The following is an 18,349-nucleotide window of genomic DNA, read 5'->3' as shown; positions in this document are numbered from 1 at the left end:
TGACTATTTCCCTTTTATAACCTACATCATTTAATTTTGCAATCAGTTTTGTTCTTTCAATGCAACTTCTTTATTTACTACTTTGAAAACAGAATCGTATCTGATGTGTTTTGCTTAGGTTTTCTCTTCAGTCAGCTTTATTTCACTCACTACTGTGGTGGGTACAGCTTGCAAACAGAAAGATGTTTGGTTTAACGACTTATTTCAACACAGTTTTTCTTTCTAGAGAGCAAACCTAGTAGAAATGACAGTATCTTTAAGAAAAACAAAAAAAAAGACTTTAAAAGTTTGGTCAAAGCTATAAGATAATCATTCCTCTTAAGAAATAAACCAATACAACATATGGGCAAGTGCATAATTTTTAAGTGGCTTTATTGACTTGCATAGTTACCATTTCAAAGCCAGGTAGGGAAGTATATATTAATTCACCACTACAGTATTTTTAAGTTTTGCGTCCCAGATAGAGTTCTGTCTTGTGACACTTTGTGTCTTAGTGCGAAGATTTCAGCCGGAAGCAGATAACACTGTTGTTATTCACTTGTTTCGTTGATTCACTCTGAGTGCAACATTTTTCCTACTACTAATTATTGACTAAAGAACTCCATTAAACCAGTGCTCCTTAAAACAGCTTGTGTGATACAAGTTATTTATATTAAAGGAATTTTTGAACATAGTGGAGTTGAAGAGGGAGCTCTTCAATATGTTGTCCGTATTTCTGTGCTCCAGCCTTGTGATTCCAAGAACCTTCTCAGGAAAGCTACAAAAATATTTCATTCTTTGCTTTTCCTTTTTTAGTGAAATAGATTTTCTCAAGAATGAAAACTTTGCTGTGTCAACAGTTTATGGTGTAGCTCCCCATCCTTCTTTAAAACAAGTGCCTCTCACAGTCTCAGAGGACAATGGACGGTACTTGGATATCAAGAGCTCTGAGAATGACAACAAACTTGGAAACACTGAGGAAACAAGCCTTTCCTTGTCAGCTGAAGTGGATTCAAGGACTTCTAAAGATGATATGCTAAATTCTGTGCCCTGTAAAGAAACAGAGAAGCTGTCCTCTTGTGCTCCATCAACTAAAGCTGCAGTCCACTTCGATAAACCTAATAGGTTAGTGATAAGTTTTAAACTGAAATGCTTTAATTAAAAACTCTTGTACAGTGGATAGAGATTTTTCTAACAATGAAATTCTGCAGAACTCATAGATCATTTGTGTTTTGAATGCAAATAAAAGACTTAACATACCTTTAGGGTACAGTGCTGATATTTTCATGTTGTTCCTAATCTTTTTAGGAAGGAGTACATTTGGCAAACCTACATTTTTAGTATTAAGTTTAAGGGTTTCTTTTTACCTCCTACTTGTTTCTAAAACCAGTCCTGTTCCTTGCAACAAAAAAAAAAAGCTAAAATCAAAGTGGTGAATGGGAAGACAGGATATTTCCATTCTCTTTTAAATTTTCCTATGTAGATGTGTATAACTCTCCTAGAGTATTTAAGAGAGCTGTATGATTTTTTTTTATTTTTTATTTTTAATAATCAGAAGGGGTATTCGATGACATTCTGCTTTTTGAGTTTTGAATTTGGGGGAACCCTTCACTGGGTAACTATGATTCTTTTAATAAAAATGGGGTACTCCTATTGTGTTATTACATGGAGCCTGAGTTTGTATGTCTGACTGTTTTTGAGAAAGGGCCTCCAGTCTACACAGTCTTTTAATCGTTATAGTGAAGAGGGGAAGTAACATGTTCGTTAAGTAGTAGATAAACCACTGTGTAGCCATCAGGAGTAACACAGACCTCAAACTTAATGAGAGTATGTACAACTTCTAAAATTACCATTGTAGACAAAGATGCCCAAGTAGCTCACTTTACGGTCTTACCGTTGCTGTTCCTCAGGGAGCAGGTAGCCATTCTGCTTTGTATTTTGTCAGTTCCCTTAGCGTTATTTTGCTGGTGTTGATACAGTAATATGTTTCTAGAATTATCTTCCACATGAAAATACCAAGGAGAAATCTATGTGTGATGTTCTGTGCAGATGGAAAATCAGTACAAGCGGGGGGGGGTGGGGGCAAGAAGAAGAAAAAACAAGAGTTTCTACCTCTGCTAGTAATTAAATTTTCCTGCAAACCCTATGTATCTTGTCTGTTTTCTCTGGATTTCCGTAACTTCTGCACTGAGTCCTAGGGCCAGGGGCACTTTTTCAGTGATATCTTAACTTCAGAATTGAACAGGAGGAAAGATTTCTGATTTCTGAATATAGTACCTTAGAGTCTGAGTCTTACTAAAAATTTCTTCTCTCCTAATTGAATATGCTAGTGTTTAACAGGAAAGTAAAACTTGACTTAGATTTTTCTGGAAAATTTGCAGTGGTTCCTTTTAAGCTTTCCAGATTTTTATTTTTTTTTAAATTTCTTTCATTTTCTGGCGGAATGTGTAATGACTATGTAATAATTAAAACTTATGGCTGTCGTACGTTGATTGCCATAAATTTGTCTACTTTTGTCTGTGGCTTGTTGCAAGTTTCTTTTTCCTCAGAATAATTGGGAGTTCTGCGAGGCATTAAGTGCATGAATTTTAGATCGATGGTTTGGGGGTAGTGAGGATGGGTATCAAAATAGGGTGAGATCACTTAGTGTGGAAGGAACTATGAGTATCTCCAGTGGGATTTATGACAATAGTCTCTAGAAAAACAAAATTTGTTTTGCTGCTCACAGCTCTTTTAAATATAACTACACATGGATTTATGTGAAAAGTAGTTGATTAAAGCCTTGAATCCCTATTGAGTTAACTTCAGAGGTCCCCTCAAATGCAGTTCACTGCAGAAATAAGTAATGCAAGTGTAATACGTGGCTATTTTTGTACTGAGTTTTGGGCTTAACGTGTCAGTGAAGGGTCAAAGGAAACCATATTTGATACAGTGTTTTATAGTTCTGTATCACTAAATTGTTTTCCTGGATTATGCACTTGATTTGTAATAATACAGTAAATTTTTTCATTAGAATTCTATTATTTGTTAAGTATTTTGAGATATGTGGGAGAAGCAGCATGATAGAAGTGCTGGATAGTTATTTATTTCAGTCTGGGGTGGTTATTTGTAGAAGCCAATTACTACAATTTATTCAGAATGTATTAAGAGGTATTAAAAACTAAGACTCTATCCTAAAAGGCAAGATTGTTAGTAGTGTAGCTAGGGAGTGGATTCTTGGCATAAACCTTGCCCAGATGGGAAGAGAGGATAGAAGTGCAAGCGAGCCTGCTTTGTGTGACTGCGCTCGGAGCAGCTGTGCGTGCGCGCCCACAACCAAGGACGTGGCCATCGTTGGAAAAATGCCTCGTCCAACAGATTGCAGTAGAAAGCACTAGCAGCGGTTTAAATAGACTGCACCACGTGTATTTATTCAACTTATTTTAGGTGTTGTGGTTTGCACCAAATACAAGGTGTTTTCTGTATGTAGCAGTCACTCCTGACTTTTTCAGTGAATTGACTCTCTTGTTGTCCCAGTGTTAAATGGAATAGATTAGTAGTGCTTCGTGTGCAAGAGGCCTGGGTCTGTCATTGTTTCTGTCCAGCATAGCTATGAAGGATTTTACTAGACTTCATCAAGGAGACGCTTTCTTGACTCTAAATAGAGCCAGCAATCGTAATGGGATCCATGCTGCCTGGAGCTTGCTGTTAATTAACCCACAGGGAAATTCAGTGTCATATTGTCATACTTAGTTAGTTTTCAGTCTCTGCAAAATGGGGATAGAACTTTGCACTTATGTAGGATTTTAATTAAGGTTTCAAGTGGGGAAGGATCTGGTGTTCTGCGGCTCAAATGCTGAGGTAAAGGAGAGCCTGGGCAAAGGGCTGGGCAAGGCCTTGCCGTTCTTTTAATGGTAAGCTGCTGCTTTGCAACACTTGCTCCTGTTCTCCCGGTGTAAATAAACCTTAAAGCCTTGAGTAGAGCCTGTAAATCTGTCATTCAGGAATACTTTTACAGAATAAGGACTAACATATTGTTAAACACAAGTCCTTTACAACTCACTACCATCCGAGTTGTTTAGTAACTTTTTTAAGGTGAACCCTTGCACAAAATCAAGCTGATTGGAACTAAAACCAACTTACTTCATTAAAATTTAAAACGTGTTTTAAAAACCCATACTGTCAAGAAAAAACTTGATTTTAAGTAATAAACATACTCTTATTTATCATATTTTGTAAATAGTCGGAAGAGGAAAACTACTCTGGTATATTTACCCATGTCCTCCTGGATTAGTTTAAACAATTATAAGTAGGAACTTAGATTCTTAATGTGCTTTTTTTGGTTAGAAAAGGGTGAATGATGATGTATTTTCACACAGAAATAGTGTGATGTTTCAGTCTATTAGATAAAAACATATGTGTCCATACACATAATTGCACATGTGTAGGATTTTCTGTGCTCAAGGGTACAAAAAACATTTTTAAGAGTTGAAAGGTGATAACCACTTTCCATATAAGAAATAGGAGTCACCCCCTACCTTAAACTCATATAGTGTCATTAGAGGATTCAAACAGCAGATGATCATGATGATATAGAATGAGATGATTTCTGTGCGTGTTTTGAAAGAGAAATGTTCTTTTTCCTCTTTGAGCATAGTGGATGAGGCAGTGTTAGATTAGCATCTAAATACAGGCCTCAGATAAGGCAGAGGGAGTTATCATTACTGGGAAAAATAGGATGCTGCTGCTGATGGTGCTTGTCTGTTTTATGTAATGGTCAGTCTGGTAATTGTTTTCTGAGAACATTTCTGCCAAATTACCCTTCTCGGACAAGGTTGTTTTGAGACTCTTATCAGGGTTTTATGTGTATGCTTAAGGCTTTGAGTAGCTCAGCTGTGTTGGCTGGTGCTGTGCACGGCCATGAGGCAGTACTTCTACAGATATACATCTACATTAGGGATTGGACAGCAATTTAAGGTTAGTTTTGAGGTTCTCGCTATATGTTTGAATCCAATGTTTAGATCCCAAAGTGGCAGTTGAGCAATTTCTGTTTAATCCTGAAGTTTTAAGTGACTGACTCAAATGTTTTTATGCAATATGCAGAATCAGAGCATTAAGCAAAAAATACTGTTTCTTGTGATTTCTGCCCCCTCCTCCCCGGTTTGCATAATTGTATGCTTCCTCTTGTATTGCTAAAGCTTCCTTTTCTTCATGCGTTAGTCCTATTTTTGTCTGTGCAGCAATTTGGAAGATGTTACATTTTTCAGAACTAGAAGTCACTTCTTAATTAGGACACCCACTTTTTTTCTTGCTACAAACTAAACACCCTAACAGTCAAATATAATTTTAAACCAAAACTTCTGCAGTATGCTTCATGTAAAACATGCTTGCTGAATGTCATTTTATTTAGCTGATCAAACCAGAGTGAAAGGACTTGTTCAGTCACCTTTCTTATCTATGCTTTTTCCCCCCCCTCCCTTTTTGACGATATTTCAGGAAATTGTCACCAGCTTTCCATCAAGCACTACTGTCTTTCTGTCGGATGTCAGCAGACAGCCGTTTGGGATCAGAGGTATATTTCCCAGTTGACATAAACTAGAAGATCCTTTATTCTGCATGGCAGCAATAGTTAAACAAGCACTAATGGCTTTGAAACAAGACTTACTAACATATATGGCGAGATAAATTTACGTGCATGAAACTTGAGATAAGGATATTGTTTCGGATTTTAGCTTAAATATGAAAGCTAGTGATAGACATGTAATTACTGGGAAGTTCTGAGTCACACAAGTGGATTCATGCTTTTGAAGTTACAAAAACTTGGCTTAATGTCTGTGAGTAAATTAAATATTTTCTGGTAAGTGATCAGCCTGTTGCAGTTCTTATAATTCCTTTGAAAGAATATTTTTCTGTTCCTGTGTTTCATTTGAAGAAACCAAACAAACAACTTGGTTTTCTAGGTATCTCGGATTGCAGACAGTGAAAAAAGTGTCATGTTAATGTTGGGACGCTGCCTGCCTCATATTGTTCCTAATGTGCTGCTTGCAAAGCGAGAGGTGAGGAACCCTGAAATTTTACTTTTTTTGTTTACCAGGATGCTTTCTTCATTTTGAAGATGATGTGTCTAATTTCATGAAAGTCTGTTACTTGCAATCATGTTCTTACTTTTGTGCATGCATCTCTGCTTCTAGAAAATGGTTTTACACCTCTGTCAGGTGAGTTCAGTAAACCTGCATGGTATCCTAATATTTCTTCCTTTGCTTAAGGCACCCATTAGCATTCAGCAAGAGTAACTGTTACTGTAGGTCCATCTGTTTGTGGTAGCACAAATGTTTTCATTAGAGAAGACCATGGTTAATGTGTGTTATAAAGAGCAGAGGTTATAAGTTCAAACATTAAATTTGGTTTATTTTATCAGTTTTAACAAGGATTCATGTTCAGGTTCTTTTGCAGCACTATGTACTTCAACAAAAAATTTATTTTACTGTCTTTTTTTAGAAGCTCCATTTATCAGCCAAGATAAGGTTCATAAGAAAATTAGCAATCTTGCTTATGTGTTTTTCTTAAATTTAAAATGAAGCTAAACAAAATTATGAAGAGGTAATTTTTATTTTGAATGTAAATGAAGATGGTGTTTTGCATAACCATTCATAATATATAGTATAGAAAAGGAAGACTGTTATTGAAGATGGAAAAAAAATGACTGGTTTTGTATTGCTTTGTTGTAAATATTGCACACTACCAAATGTGTAAAAAAAATAAAAATCAGAAAATATATCAAACAAAAATTCAATGGCCTTGTAGTTGACACCAAAATAAAGGGTTTGAAGAAGCATAGTTTGTTGAGTAAGTTTTAGTCCTTGTTGAGGGGACCTACAGTATGGTAGACTTAGTAGTGTGTTTTGCATAAGTTCATTTTAAGGCTTTGAAAAATCCTCAAGAAATTTGTACTGATCCTATAATCTAAAATTTTATAACATATGACTAATTATCAGGAGTTGACATGGTGAGTTTGAGATGTACCACGTTTTGAAAGTCTCAAACTTTATAAAAGGTTTTTTTTTTTCTGAGGGGGTGGGGGTGTTAACTGGGTGCTCTGGAAATGGTTCTGTTAATAGTCTTTCAGAATAATTCTGTGAACGTTCCTGGATCAGTGCTTAATTTCTGATTTCTTATTTATTCCTTTCCTTCCCTCTGCTTGGCAGGATGTGGTATTTTGGCTTCTTTTCACAGCTTGTAGCATAATCTGTGTAATGCATTTAATATTTCTGTGACTTTTTAGGCTATTTTATATTTACTTTGTTTTACAGTTCAAGTTACATTTGATTACATGTATTTTTGCCTTAAACAGATCATCTGTTTCAATTTGATTCAAAAAGCCGCAAGTGAGAATTGTGTAACTGGATTGCATGGGGATGCTTAACGTTCCAATTGAAATTTGCTTTAAAAATAGCTCTTCTCAGTTACCACCCATTGCTATAACTATTGTAATGTTCTTTCAGATGTAGTCATGGAATTTGAAGGAAAACTTGGGTAGACCATCTGTTAGTATTTATTAATATCAGTATTACGAAAAGCTAACCTAAGAACTGGACTCTTTTCAACAAGGTACAACTTTGGGTCTTGTCCAAAAACAACCTTATCATGAGAGAGTCTTAGCGTAATTTTACAGACAAGTGGTGTAAAAATGTACCAAAACATCACTAATTTTAGAAAGATGTGTAACAGGCTCAGGTTGTAATGCAAAGTTATCACCAAAGTGAAAATACACAGTAGTAGTATTTAAGATCTTACACTGTCAGTGTGTTAGAAGTGAGAAATAAACATAATTTTGTAATGACTCCCTAAAGAACCTATCTTTTTTCTTTAAGCATCCATCATGTTGAAATGGCTTGCAAGATCTTAAGCTGAAAGTGTTGTGGTATACATTTTCATTTTGCAGTAACTGGGTTTATGGAGGTTGACGGTCTCTCAGTAGGTATTGTCCTTTACCAGAGATTCAGAAGCCATTTCACCAATGCTTTTAACCCTCTTAAGGTCAGTAGCAGCCTGCCTGCCTTGGTAATAAGTGGTCCAGTAAATATTACAGTTGACAGCAGAATGATCAGTTAGTGTCGGAATGTCTGATGCGTTTCTGAAATTACGTTATTTTTCTGCATTGGTGCAGCTTTAATTGTTCTTCAATGTCTGTAGTTTAGGTTCCAATGGAAGATAAGAAAGAAGGAAAAATACAATATTGAGTAGGGTGGCTGAGAAGGTAATTTTAGTTGTTTCTAAAAGAGCAGTTCAACTGGGTAAAATCAATAATGCATAATATAGGATAATTGCCTGAAAGCAATTCATAGTCATTAAAATTCCATGTATCAACATATAAATTTAATTTTGTTTTTTTTCCCAAGTGTCTAGTTTATCCTAACTGCTTGAAAACATGTATGTCAATATTTAGATTTGTATGTGAATGCACCCACAAACAAAGGAGATACTGCAAGCCAGATACTAATTTGAATGAACAGTAACAAAACTGCTAAAACCCTATTCTTCAAAAAAAACCCTGTGGCTGGGTATGCAGTCTGTGATAACACTTCTTGCAGATGAGCAGCTTGAGTTCATAAAATTTCATCTGCATTGGAATCTGCTTCCTCAATTGTGTTTTTACCACTTAAAACTAAAACACAGTTAATATTAAAAAAAAAAAATCAGCCACCTTCTATCTGTCAAGAAGATAAAAAGATTCCTTTGGCTACAATGTAATTAGAGAAAAGCAGTCTTCTAAAATTTTTGCAATAACTAATCAGTGCCATACTGATTTCTCACCCTTTATAAGATGTAGAAATCGATATCTTTTTGTCAGGTAACAGGAGTAACCTTGTTTGTATGTACAACTTCTGTGTTCTGCAGTATGTAGTCCTTTAGCGGAGTTTGTGCCAGAGTAAACTTTTTGGCTTAGTATCAGGATCTTGTTACTCTTGCTCTTAATCAAGAAACACTTTTCCTTAATTATTTATACCTTTCATCTCGCCTATTATTCCAGGGTTAGTTTCTGTAACTTTCATTTGTGTTACACAAACTTAGCAAAATCATGATAGTAATGGTTTACTAAATGTGCACCACTAAATTTTTATACTAAGAAACTGTTATTTATCTAGAGTTCAATATGTTAAGAGTAGAGTTTTGCTTTTATTTCTTTGTAAAGTTGAAGCAAAGGTAGTGCTGAATCTTCAAACTCTGAACGGGTGCCATTCTCGACTCTGCTAGAAGAAAGTAATGCTGTAGACTGTTCACGTTAATGTGTAGTAGCTATGCGTAGACATCACCGAGGCACTTTAATTCTCTGGCATTTTTTTGTAGGTAGCAGTCTCTTAAAACACAGTAGAGCTGAACAGCTTATTACAGATTTTCATCTCAGTCTTACAATTTAAAAGCCATGAAATAATTGGCTTTGTTAAAAAATGTAAAAGAATGCTGTGTCAGAGCTTGGCAGTATATTTAAGTGGCTGTTTCTAGTGGCTGTGTCAAGCAAATGTCATTCTGGTTGGATATGGCTAAAGGCATGTAAGTTTAGAGTTCCTCGGCATGAAAATTGTCAGCCATCAGTATCTTTAAACAGTGTTTCTATTTCACAGAATAGTGAAGAATAGAAAAATTTAAATGAACGCTTAAAATACTTTCTGTTACTCTGTAAAACTTAGATTGTGGTAGGCTTTTATAGATTGTGTTTCTGAAAAATAGGGGTAGTGTTGACCACAGCCTGTTTGCTGGTTCTCTTCTGGTTTGCATGGGGTGTTGGTTTTGGTTTGGGAGCTTTTTTTGTTTAGGTGTGGGGTTGCCCCCCACACACGAGAGACACACATAACCATTTTGTAATTTAAGTCCTTTAGTTTCCCTCTCTGGATATGAGGGGCTAGTGTAGTTTTCTTAGAATGAAATAGCTCAATCTCACAGAGTATCCTTTTCAACTGTAGTCTGAAAGCTGATGTCTTTCAACACCATGTCTTTAAGCATAACATAATTCATGGATTGAATTTAATGTTTATTAAAGGAGTTGACTTTAATGTTTATGAATTGAATTGCCAATTATTACTAGTTTTATATGTAGGTAAATAATAGATATAAACAAAGAAATACAAAGTTTTTTCACACCCATATCTGCATTGATTCTTATGTAAAAGCATCCCTTTGGGATCTACAAGAGGCTTAATTTGGATCCTGGAATAATAGTCTCATCCCATGAAATGTAATTATAGTTGTAATTTTAATATTAGTAAGATGAGTAGCACAAAGTTCTGAGTCATGTATTAATCCTATGATTAAATATTTTTTCATTTTGAAACTAAAAGGATGAATTCTGAACTTCAAATACCTTCTTGCACAAGAGACTCCATATCAGTAGTTTGTTTAGTACCTGCACCTATTTCAGTTGCTGCAGATAAGATTATTTGATTTTATTTACTGGTTTTCAGAGGCTAAGTTACAGAAGAATTTTAACATAACATTGGTTCACAATATAAGCATTGACTATTAGAGAAGATTGAAAGAGCACATTTACAAAATCAATCATAATGTCATTCTGGTTTATATATTATGTTGTCAGCTGTTTGCCATATTATTACATAAATATTTGAAATAATAAAAAAGATTACTATCCTAAGCTATTGAAATAACTAGTCTTGACACTTAACACTAATTAACTTTATACTTTGAGATAATTATTTTGCTTATGAGTACTCCAACAAAAAGACACTAATTAGTGAGAGAAACTAAGTTGTAGAAGACTTTTGTCAGAACATTAAACAGAAAAGTTATAACAAAGGCAACAATACAGATAGAAAATTTCTTGCTACCTTGTAAGAAAATTGTCAGAAAAATAGACAAATGTTTGCTATAGGCTGCATTTTAAAAAAACACAAACTTTAATATTTTGTTTTAATGCTTTTAATATGTAGGAGGAACTGTTTTACCTATAGTTGAGGTGATACCAGTTACCATTAAAAAGCCACCTTCTTTTGACCATAATGAAGAGCTGCTCCATACGTAAATGTTGCCTTTATTGAGAACTTAAATCAGCTCAGATAGTGAATCCTGTTCAAAGATAATGGAACATGTTGTTGTAAGTTAGGGAGAAGTTGTCCAAAGGTACTATGATGAAAAAAAATGGAATTTTTCTTTGGGTAGACCTATGTGGACAGGTAAGCAGAGGTAGAACAGAGAGAAGATGGGCTGTTTCAGTTCTTCTGTGCAATGCATTAGGTCAGCTTCATAGCTTTGTCCGTCATTCACCTGTATGTAGCCTATCTCACAGTAAAAACAAAATAACTATTTTCTCTCTATTCTACATCTGAGTATCTCACAGATATAAACTGCCTCAGATATGAACTTGCCTTTTCAGTAGTGGAGGTGAGACTTCTGACGCATGATATTTTATTTCATCGAGTTGCAAATGCTGATGATGTTATAATGGCAGTCTGCTTGGCATCTAATGGAAAAACAGTGTCATAGTTATGAAAGTCAATTCTCCTGTTATTGTTGACTAATACCAACAGGAACTAATCATTTTTCCTAAGTCAGAGGCAAAAGGGAAAAGAGGGACTTGGGGATGAACAAGACAGTTAGGAAGGATCCCAACTTAAATAGAGGGAAGGTGGTTGGTTTATTTAAAATTTATGTTCTTGCTTTATGACTGTCAGCACAAGTGGTATTCCTTCCCAAGGAAGGCAGAGTGTTTCAAATAGCACTGGAAGTCCTCTCCTTGATTATTAATAATTATATACAGTCTCCATAACAATGTTATGAACCCTCCTCTTGAATTTAAACAGCGAACTGCTAATATTATTGTTTCTTATTGGAAAATTACCACTTTCTACAGCACTTCTCTGCTTTTTTTGAGAATGAAAAATCTGAGATTTATTAAACAAGTCTACATCTGAGGCGTGGCCCTTAGCAACAGGAAGGAATGAGCTCAAACCTGCCTGTAGGTTGTTTTTTGTTCTTAATGATCCTGAGTATCCCGAGAAGAATCTGTCCCCTTTTAAGTCTTTGGGAGACTTCACCTGACCTGGTTTGTCCATCTATGAGAGCAGTTTTGTTGTTCTTGTCCCACAGAAAGTCCCTTTCGCCTCCAGTTTTACCCTCCTGTCCATTAAGTCTATAGGGAGCACATAAAACACTGTTCAAGACTTCTCACTGTTTCTCCACTCCCCTTAATAGAAGGAACTGTAGAAGCACTGATGCAGCGATGCAGAGAACACTCTCTTCTCCCATAGTATGCATGAAAGAATGTGACCAATGGACAAGAACAAACAGCTAATTCCGTCAGCTATAATAACCAGCTTTCTGCAAGGTAAAGAACCAGCCTTGTATCTGCCCCATGTCAATGGTGTTAGGTTACTCGTTAGCCTTTCACACACAAGGTAGTAGTATCTAGGTGAATATTTGGAGGTGTTTTCCTTTCATACAGAGTCAGCTGGAAAAATCAACTTTGTTAACTTCCTTAAATTTGAAAAGAAGCTTTAAAAGAAAAAAAAGCTCATGACTCTGTTTGAAATCTAGCAGTAGTTCTGGGTGAGCAGTTGAGATTTTTGAGTAGATACTCAAACATACTAGGAAAGTGAAGTCAGTGTGATGGTTTCAACAGATGAAACAAAAACCCCAGATCATAAAAAAAAATACATGTCCCATTTCATGGGATATATTCTTTTTAAAAAAAAATCTTTATATGGAGTACTTAAGAATGATTGCAAGAGCAGTTGGATAAAGTGAACTCAGGGTAGATTTCAGAAAGGTAGATCTCAGCAAAGTAACACAGGTTTATTTTGATTTAAAGGTTTTTCCGTGACCTATATTATTTATGGTGAAGTTAGTAATTATGTTGTGTATCTACAAATTGCAGTCTGATTTCCTCTTTAAAAGATCTTAGCTTAATGCGTAAGTAGTGGTATTTAGAATGGCAAAGGGGGGTTATTTTTATAATATTTTTTTCAAATCTTTTTGAGTTAAAACAGTGTTTGCAGAAGAGAAAATGCTTCTGTGAAGTACAAAAAAAAAGTTAAATAGATTAAGCCTCTGCGTTTTCAGAACTTCAAATGCACGTAACCTGAATGTTAGGTATACAAAAGATAAAAACTAACATGCAAATTCTAGAGGGAAAGGAGCTTTCAGCTGAAGAAAGTTATGTAGCTCTTACTGCGATGTAATTTGTAAAGTTTCTTCAACAAAGGTTTTCAATTCACATTAATCTGCGTTGTGCTACACTTATTTAAAAACAAACCCCAAAACTGGCTTAGTTTAAAATATTGAGAAATAGAAATGTCCAAATTGTTCAAATTTATTTCTCATTTCTCCATCTGTACTTTGAGATTTTTTAAGCAGTGAGTAGGATATTTCTACATCAATTCCTCTGTCTTACCATAAATTCCCTAATCTATGCCATAATTGGGTTAAATATTGCCAAAAATATCTTCCAGAATGTTAAAATACATTTTAGGATGTGTCTCAGTCTTCTTCAGGGGGGGAAAATAGCACGCTGAGTACAATTTTTGTAAAATGAAAACAAAAGCCTATCAGGAGTTGACTAGCTTAGGTAGTGCTCTAAAATAGAATATTGTTCTATGTTTAAAATAAATGTAGTAATTGCTGTTCAGGAAAATACAAGTTGAGCAGCGAGGGTGTCTTTCTTTTAATACAAGTTGAGCAGCAAGGGTGTCTTTTAATACAAGTTGAGCAGCGAGGGTGTCTTTTAATGTTGTTTCCACATGTCCAGCTTGTTTAATAGGCTTACTCTCAAGATCATGAATAGGTCACTTTGAATGTCTGCAAGAAGAAATTGGTACCTCCCCGCAAAGTTATTACAAATAACTATAGATTTTTCCGGGCTTTGTATAATCTTTCCTAGTTATTTCAGAAGTATTTCCCACTGTCATCTGCTTATTTGTCATGGCTTATTAATTCAGAAAAAGCTTGTCTGCTGAAAGTGGTTCGAAAGTATGCGGCAGGTGGGAGGGGAAGTCTCCGGATTACTTGCCCATGGTTTCTCTGCAGACACCTAGGTTTGTCTTGTTCTTTTCCCCCAACCTCCCAGTGTGATGTTTGTTCCTAAGATTTTAAATCACATAGAAATTGTGTGTCTTCCAAATTCAATTGGATTAAAGGCTCACATCAACAAGGTCAAGGAAAGGGACTTCCAGTCCATGAGACGTTTAGAAACATTAGAAACATTTGTTTCTTCTGGGAATGAATACCATGAGCTTTGAAGGCATATTTAGAAAGAAGGAGGTCTTCACTATTGTGAACAGCCTTATATTTTCTTTCCGTTAGTGTTTTATGCAGTATTTTCTTGATAGTTCCTTAAGGGAATTGAATTCCTCTAAAAAGAAATTCACAACAAGCATTTTAAAAAATCATGTAGTTCTCAGTCAACACAAAATAGAGGATATCTGTCTGCAGTCACCTTTACCAATGTATGATTCTCAGTGCTTATTCAAACTTGTGCACAAAACTGCGTGCATGCTTAATTGGAAATTTTAATCTTTAACTCCATGGCATCAGAAATAGCTTTTTCTGTAGGAGCTTTGTTCCACAGATGTCTGTGGAGCCTGCTTCAGTTCAGTAGGTAGTGAAGACAATTTAAACCATGATTGTCCTCTAAGTCTGGTTACAGGTGACCTGCATATGTTAATTGTAGTCTTTGCAGAGCTTTTTATTTTATGTGCTTGTTCTCCCCTGATCTTTCCTAGCAGGAAAATAATTCTAACCTTTGTAGACCTTCACTTTTTTCAGGTCACTTAATAAGAGATCGAGACTCTAAAAAATCTTCTCTAACTGTTTTGATGTTATGTGGCTAGATTTTTCTTCTTAGTTTATTTTCCCGTTAATGAATATATGCCCAAAGCATTTTCACTTTGTTTGGTTTTCCCCTACCCACAACTTTTTAGGAATTGATCCCACTCATACTGTGTACCGCCTGCCTCCATCCTGAACCCAAAGAGAGAGATCAGCTTCTACACATACTGTTCAATTTGATCAAACGACCAGATGATGAGCAAAGGTGTGTTTGCGTTTGTGTGTTGCGGGACAAGAAGGAACTTTTTTCTTTGTCAAAGAAGCAGAACTAATAGAAACTGGATATTATTGGATGATTTTAACCAAGTTTCACTTAAGCTGATATTTTGCTGGTATAGTGTTGACAAATTTCTGTGGACTTCAGGACTTTCCATTTCCATGACCCATACTTTCTAGTTACTGAAATGTAAGAATGTGCTTGGTAAGCTTTAGTGTAACATTTCAGTTCCTTTTCTGTTTAAAGATGAACTGAAATGCTTTGTTAAATTGAGCTTTAAGATCATAATTCTTAGCAATGACTGATACAGAAATCAAACCAGCTTTTTTTAAACCTCTGTATTAGTCTATCTTAGTGATCTTTATGTAAGTTAACTACCATGTTTAGTTGGGGAAAATAGGATGAGAAAATAGTACTCTTCCTACTTGCGGTTCAGTACTATGGTAGCAATAAAAAATTCAGAAGACTGAAGCGGTGATTTAGTTCTGACAACTGTTAAGAGCTTTGTTTTATTTTGGTTAAGACTTTGAAACAAAGTATTTTTTTTTTTATTTTGTTTTATAAACTTAGTTCTTCCTTAGTACTCAGGAAATCTGACTTTGTTTCTACCGATCTTGGTAAGAATATCCTTAAGGTTGAAAGACAGTACCCTAGCTGGTATGTTTCCTTCTCTAACTGTGAAAAGATTTTTCATTATCTTCATTAGAGGTGTTTTGTAAAGCATCTGTATCTGTCATTGCTCTAGTCTGTCTTCAGACAAAATAGGCATTATGAAATAGATGGAAAGCATTCCTTTTGAAGATTCTCTGAAACTTAAGTGTTCTGGTGTCTTTCTAAATTGTTCCCATGGTAAAATTTAGAGATGAGGTACAATTGAAAGAGATGGCTTTGGAGACAAAAAAATGCATAAATAAATAAATAAATAAAAGCAACTTGTAGCACAGTGGCATCATGCAGACTGAAATTACAAAAAGATGCAGTCCTTGTTCTACTTCAGATTTATTAGAAATCTGCTTCTGAAACATCTATCATTATCTAAAATATTTTGAATGTCCCATGCAGATTGAAGCTAAATTATTTTGTGGTTGAGAGGGGAAGGAAATTACATCTTGCTTGTAATCTCTTGTACTTAATTTGTCACAGGATTGGTGGCCTATCATGTAGATTTTTCATATCCCTGTTTAGCTGCAGTTAGGTGTGTGTCTTCAGCAGCTGAGAAAGAAGAAAATCCAAGCTTCTTTTTCCTTGAATTTGTTCATTCTTTGTTGTGAGGTAGAGATTTATACCTAAAAATAACTCATTTTCATCAGAAATTTGGGAAGAATATTCTGCCATAATCTCCAGGACAAAACATGTATATACACAATATACATTTACGCATGGAAAAATCATAATCTGTTTTAAAGGTGCAATAACACCTGACTGAAGAATAAGTAAAACTCCATCAAATAAAAGAGATTCTGAATACAAATTAGTTAGAAAACATATTCAGAATTTATTATTAGAATTTCAGTCAGTTTTTTATACTTAAATATTTGTATGGAAGTGTATTATGCATGCTTGGTTTTTATCTATAGAAGTTTAAATAATATTTTAGCAGTCTTATGCAATACGAAGTAAGCAAAGACATTCAGGTTTAGTCACCAGAACAATGGTATTAATTATGTCATACGTTAATTGTTTACCTTCTGCTATACTGTACAGGCCTACAGTATACATTAAAGTAGCAGTTGATAATAAGTTGACTTTTTTAATTTGTTAAAGGCAAGAGACTGAAAGGTGACATTACATTTCTAATAATGAACCCATTAAAATAAGTATTTTACTTTAAATAGTTGACCTTGTAAACTATGTTAACAATTAGGCAGAAAGCCTGTATTCTTGCACATGTGAGAGGCTTTTTGGTGCATGCAGATATAGCGTATTGCCATAGTCTTGTATACTAATGTTATATTTAATAAGGCCACTTTTATCATCAAGTCTTTGCCCATTAATGTACTATTCAACTTTTCAAAATGTCTATCAAATTCTTTTCTACAAAGGAACAAATATGTGTTAGCTTTACTTAAACGTCTTATTGGACAGTTATCTTGGTTTTGGAAGCTAAGGAGCCGTGAAGAAGTCAGATTAACGTTGGGGTCTTTTAGGACAAGGTTACAACATAGTTCAAAATGTGAACTCTTTAAGATTTCCAAGCAATGTACCCAGAAGCAGCACTCTTAATGAAAAGAAGCTAAAATGCATTAAACTTAGTGGATCCAGTATGACTTTCCATCAGTCATATGATACCACCTCTTATAGAACACACATAACTTGCTGACATATTAAGGAAAACTCTAGTAAGTTTTTGATATAACCTTTAGGTGTGACAAAAGAACCTTGAACTGTGTAATACAAGATTGAATTGCTTACCAGTGCATGCAGTCACTTTCTAAAACCTCTAGAAAGAGTTTAGAAGTGTTAAATTATGTCTGTTCTACTCTAACTTCTGCCTTGTTCCTCTAGTTTGATTCTTGATTTCACTTTGGTTTCTGTACTGATGAAGCAAACTAGTGCTCTGCTGAATCGTACTGATTTGCTTTATGTTCCTGCCTAAGTGATCATAAGTGCATAACCTGGAGAGAGCAATTTGAGGAAAGCTTTCCTAGCACCTTGTTAACTGAAGAGATCATTACGACAATTAGTAGAAAGTTTTGCCCATATCCAGCCTAGACTGCAATTTTTGCAACAGCTTAGTGTTAACATTTTTTGTTTCAATGACCTGTTGTTGAGATCCTTACAACCTTTCCTTCCCCCAAAATACCTAATGACTGTTGTCATATACTTTTAAGATGGTTACAGTAAAATATTAAAACATTATTATTTAATATTTTTGCAATATCTTAAAGTTTCTTACTTGCTAGGCAAGGTAAAAGAACATCTGAGTTAATTTTGAGATTTCATGGAACTTTTTTGAGAAGGTTTGATTTTTTTTTTTTAAAATGACATTTTGGTTTTCCCCATATCTAATGCAGAAGATTTCAAGTGATTACTGTATTCTGCTATTTGATTTTTTTAATATCTTATAAAAGTATGTCCTGTTGCCCAGTTCTGTGATTAGGCGCAGTGTGTAGAACAAAAGACAGGCATTCAAATAACTATTTTGTTTCTTGTAGAACTCGGAATTACCACAGGCTTTTGTCTCCATATTGCTATCACCTATCAGCTGTTGATTTTATTGAGTCTTATGTAATCATTGCATTTTTGGTTTCCTCAACCTTTACCTTGATCAAAAGTCTAGTTCTCTGTATGTGGTAGAGAGGAAAAAAAACCAAACACCACAACACAGAACCAAAGAGC

The 18,349-nt window shown here is 35.0% G+C and overlaps 1 protein-coding gene across 6 annotated transcripts in view; it reads left to right on the top strand.

Moving 5' to 3' along the window:
- The window catches only part of RELCH (RAB11 binding and LisH domain, coiled-coil and HEAT repeat containing), an 86,140-nt gene that overhangs the window by 29,941 nt on the left and 37,850 nt on the right, over window positions 1–18,349 (top strand). For 4 of the 6 annotated variants that reach the window (XR_012653790.1, XR_012653791.1, XM_075052490.1 and 1 more), the window contains exons 8-11: window positions 796–1,104; window positions 5,455–5,530; window positions 5,919–6,014; window positions 14,886–14,998. Coding sequence is in view for 3 of the 6 variants with exons in the window: in XM_075052490.1 (XP_074908591.1) it covers window positions 796–1,104; window positions 5,455–5,530; window positions 5,919–6,014; window positions 14,886–14,998 (594 nt within the window). In the remaining 3 variants the exon portion in view is untranslated. Of the gene's footprint in view, window positions 1–795; window positions 1,105–5,454; window positions 5,531–5,918; window positions 6,015–12,162; window positions 12,296–14,885; window positions 14,999–18,349 lie in introns of those variants that run through there. The other 2 variants (XM_075052491.1, XM_075052492.1) reach the window with 2 other exon arrangements.

The sequence above is a fragment of the Buteo buteo genome, chromosome 20 (genome assembly GCF_964188355.1).
Source record: "Buteo buteo chromosome 20, bButBut1.hap1.1, whole genome shotgun sequence".
Classification (NCBI taxonomy): Eukaryota; Metazoa; Chordata; class Aves; order Accipitriformes; family Accipitridae; genus Buteo; species Buteo buteo.
The sequence above is the reverse complement of the archived record's forward strand: the minus strand, read 5'-3'. Positions and strand labels throughout refer to the sequence as shown.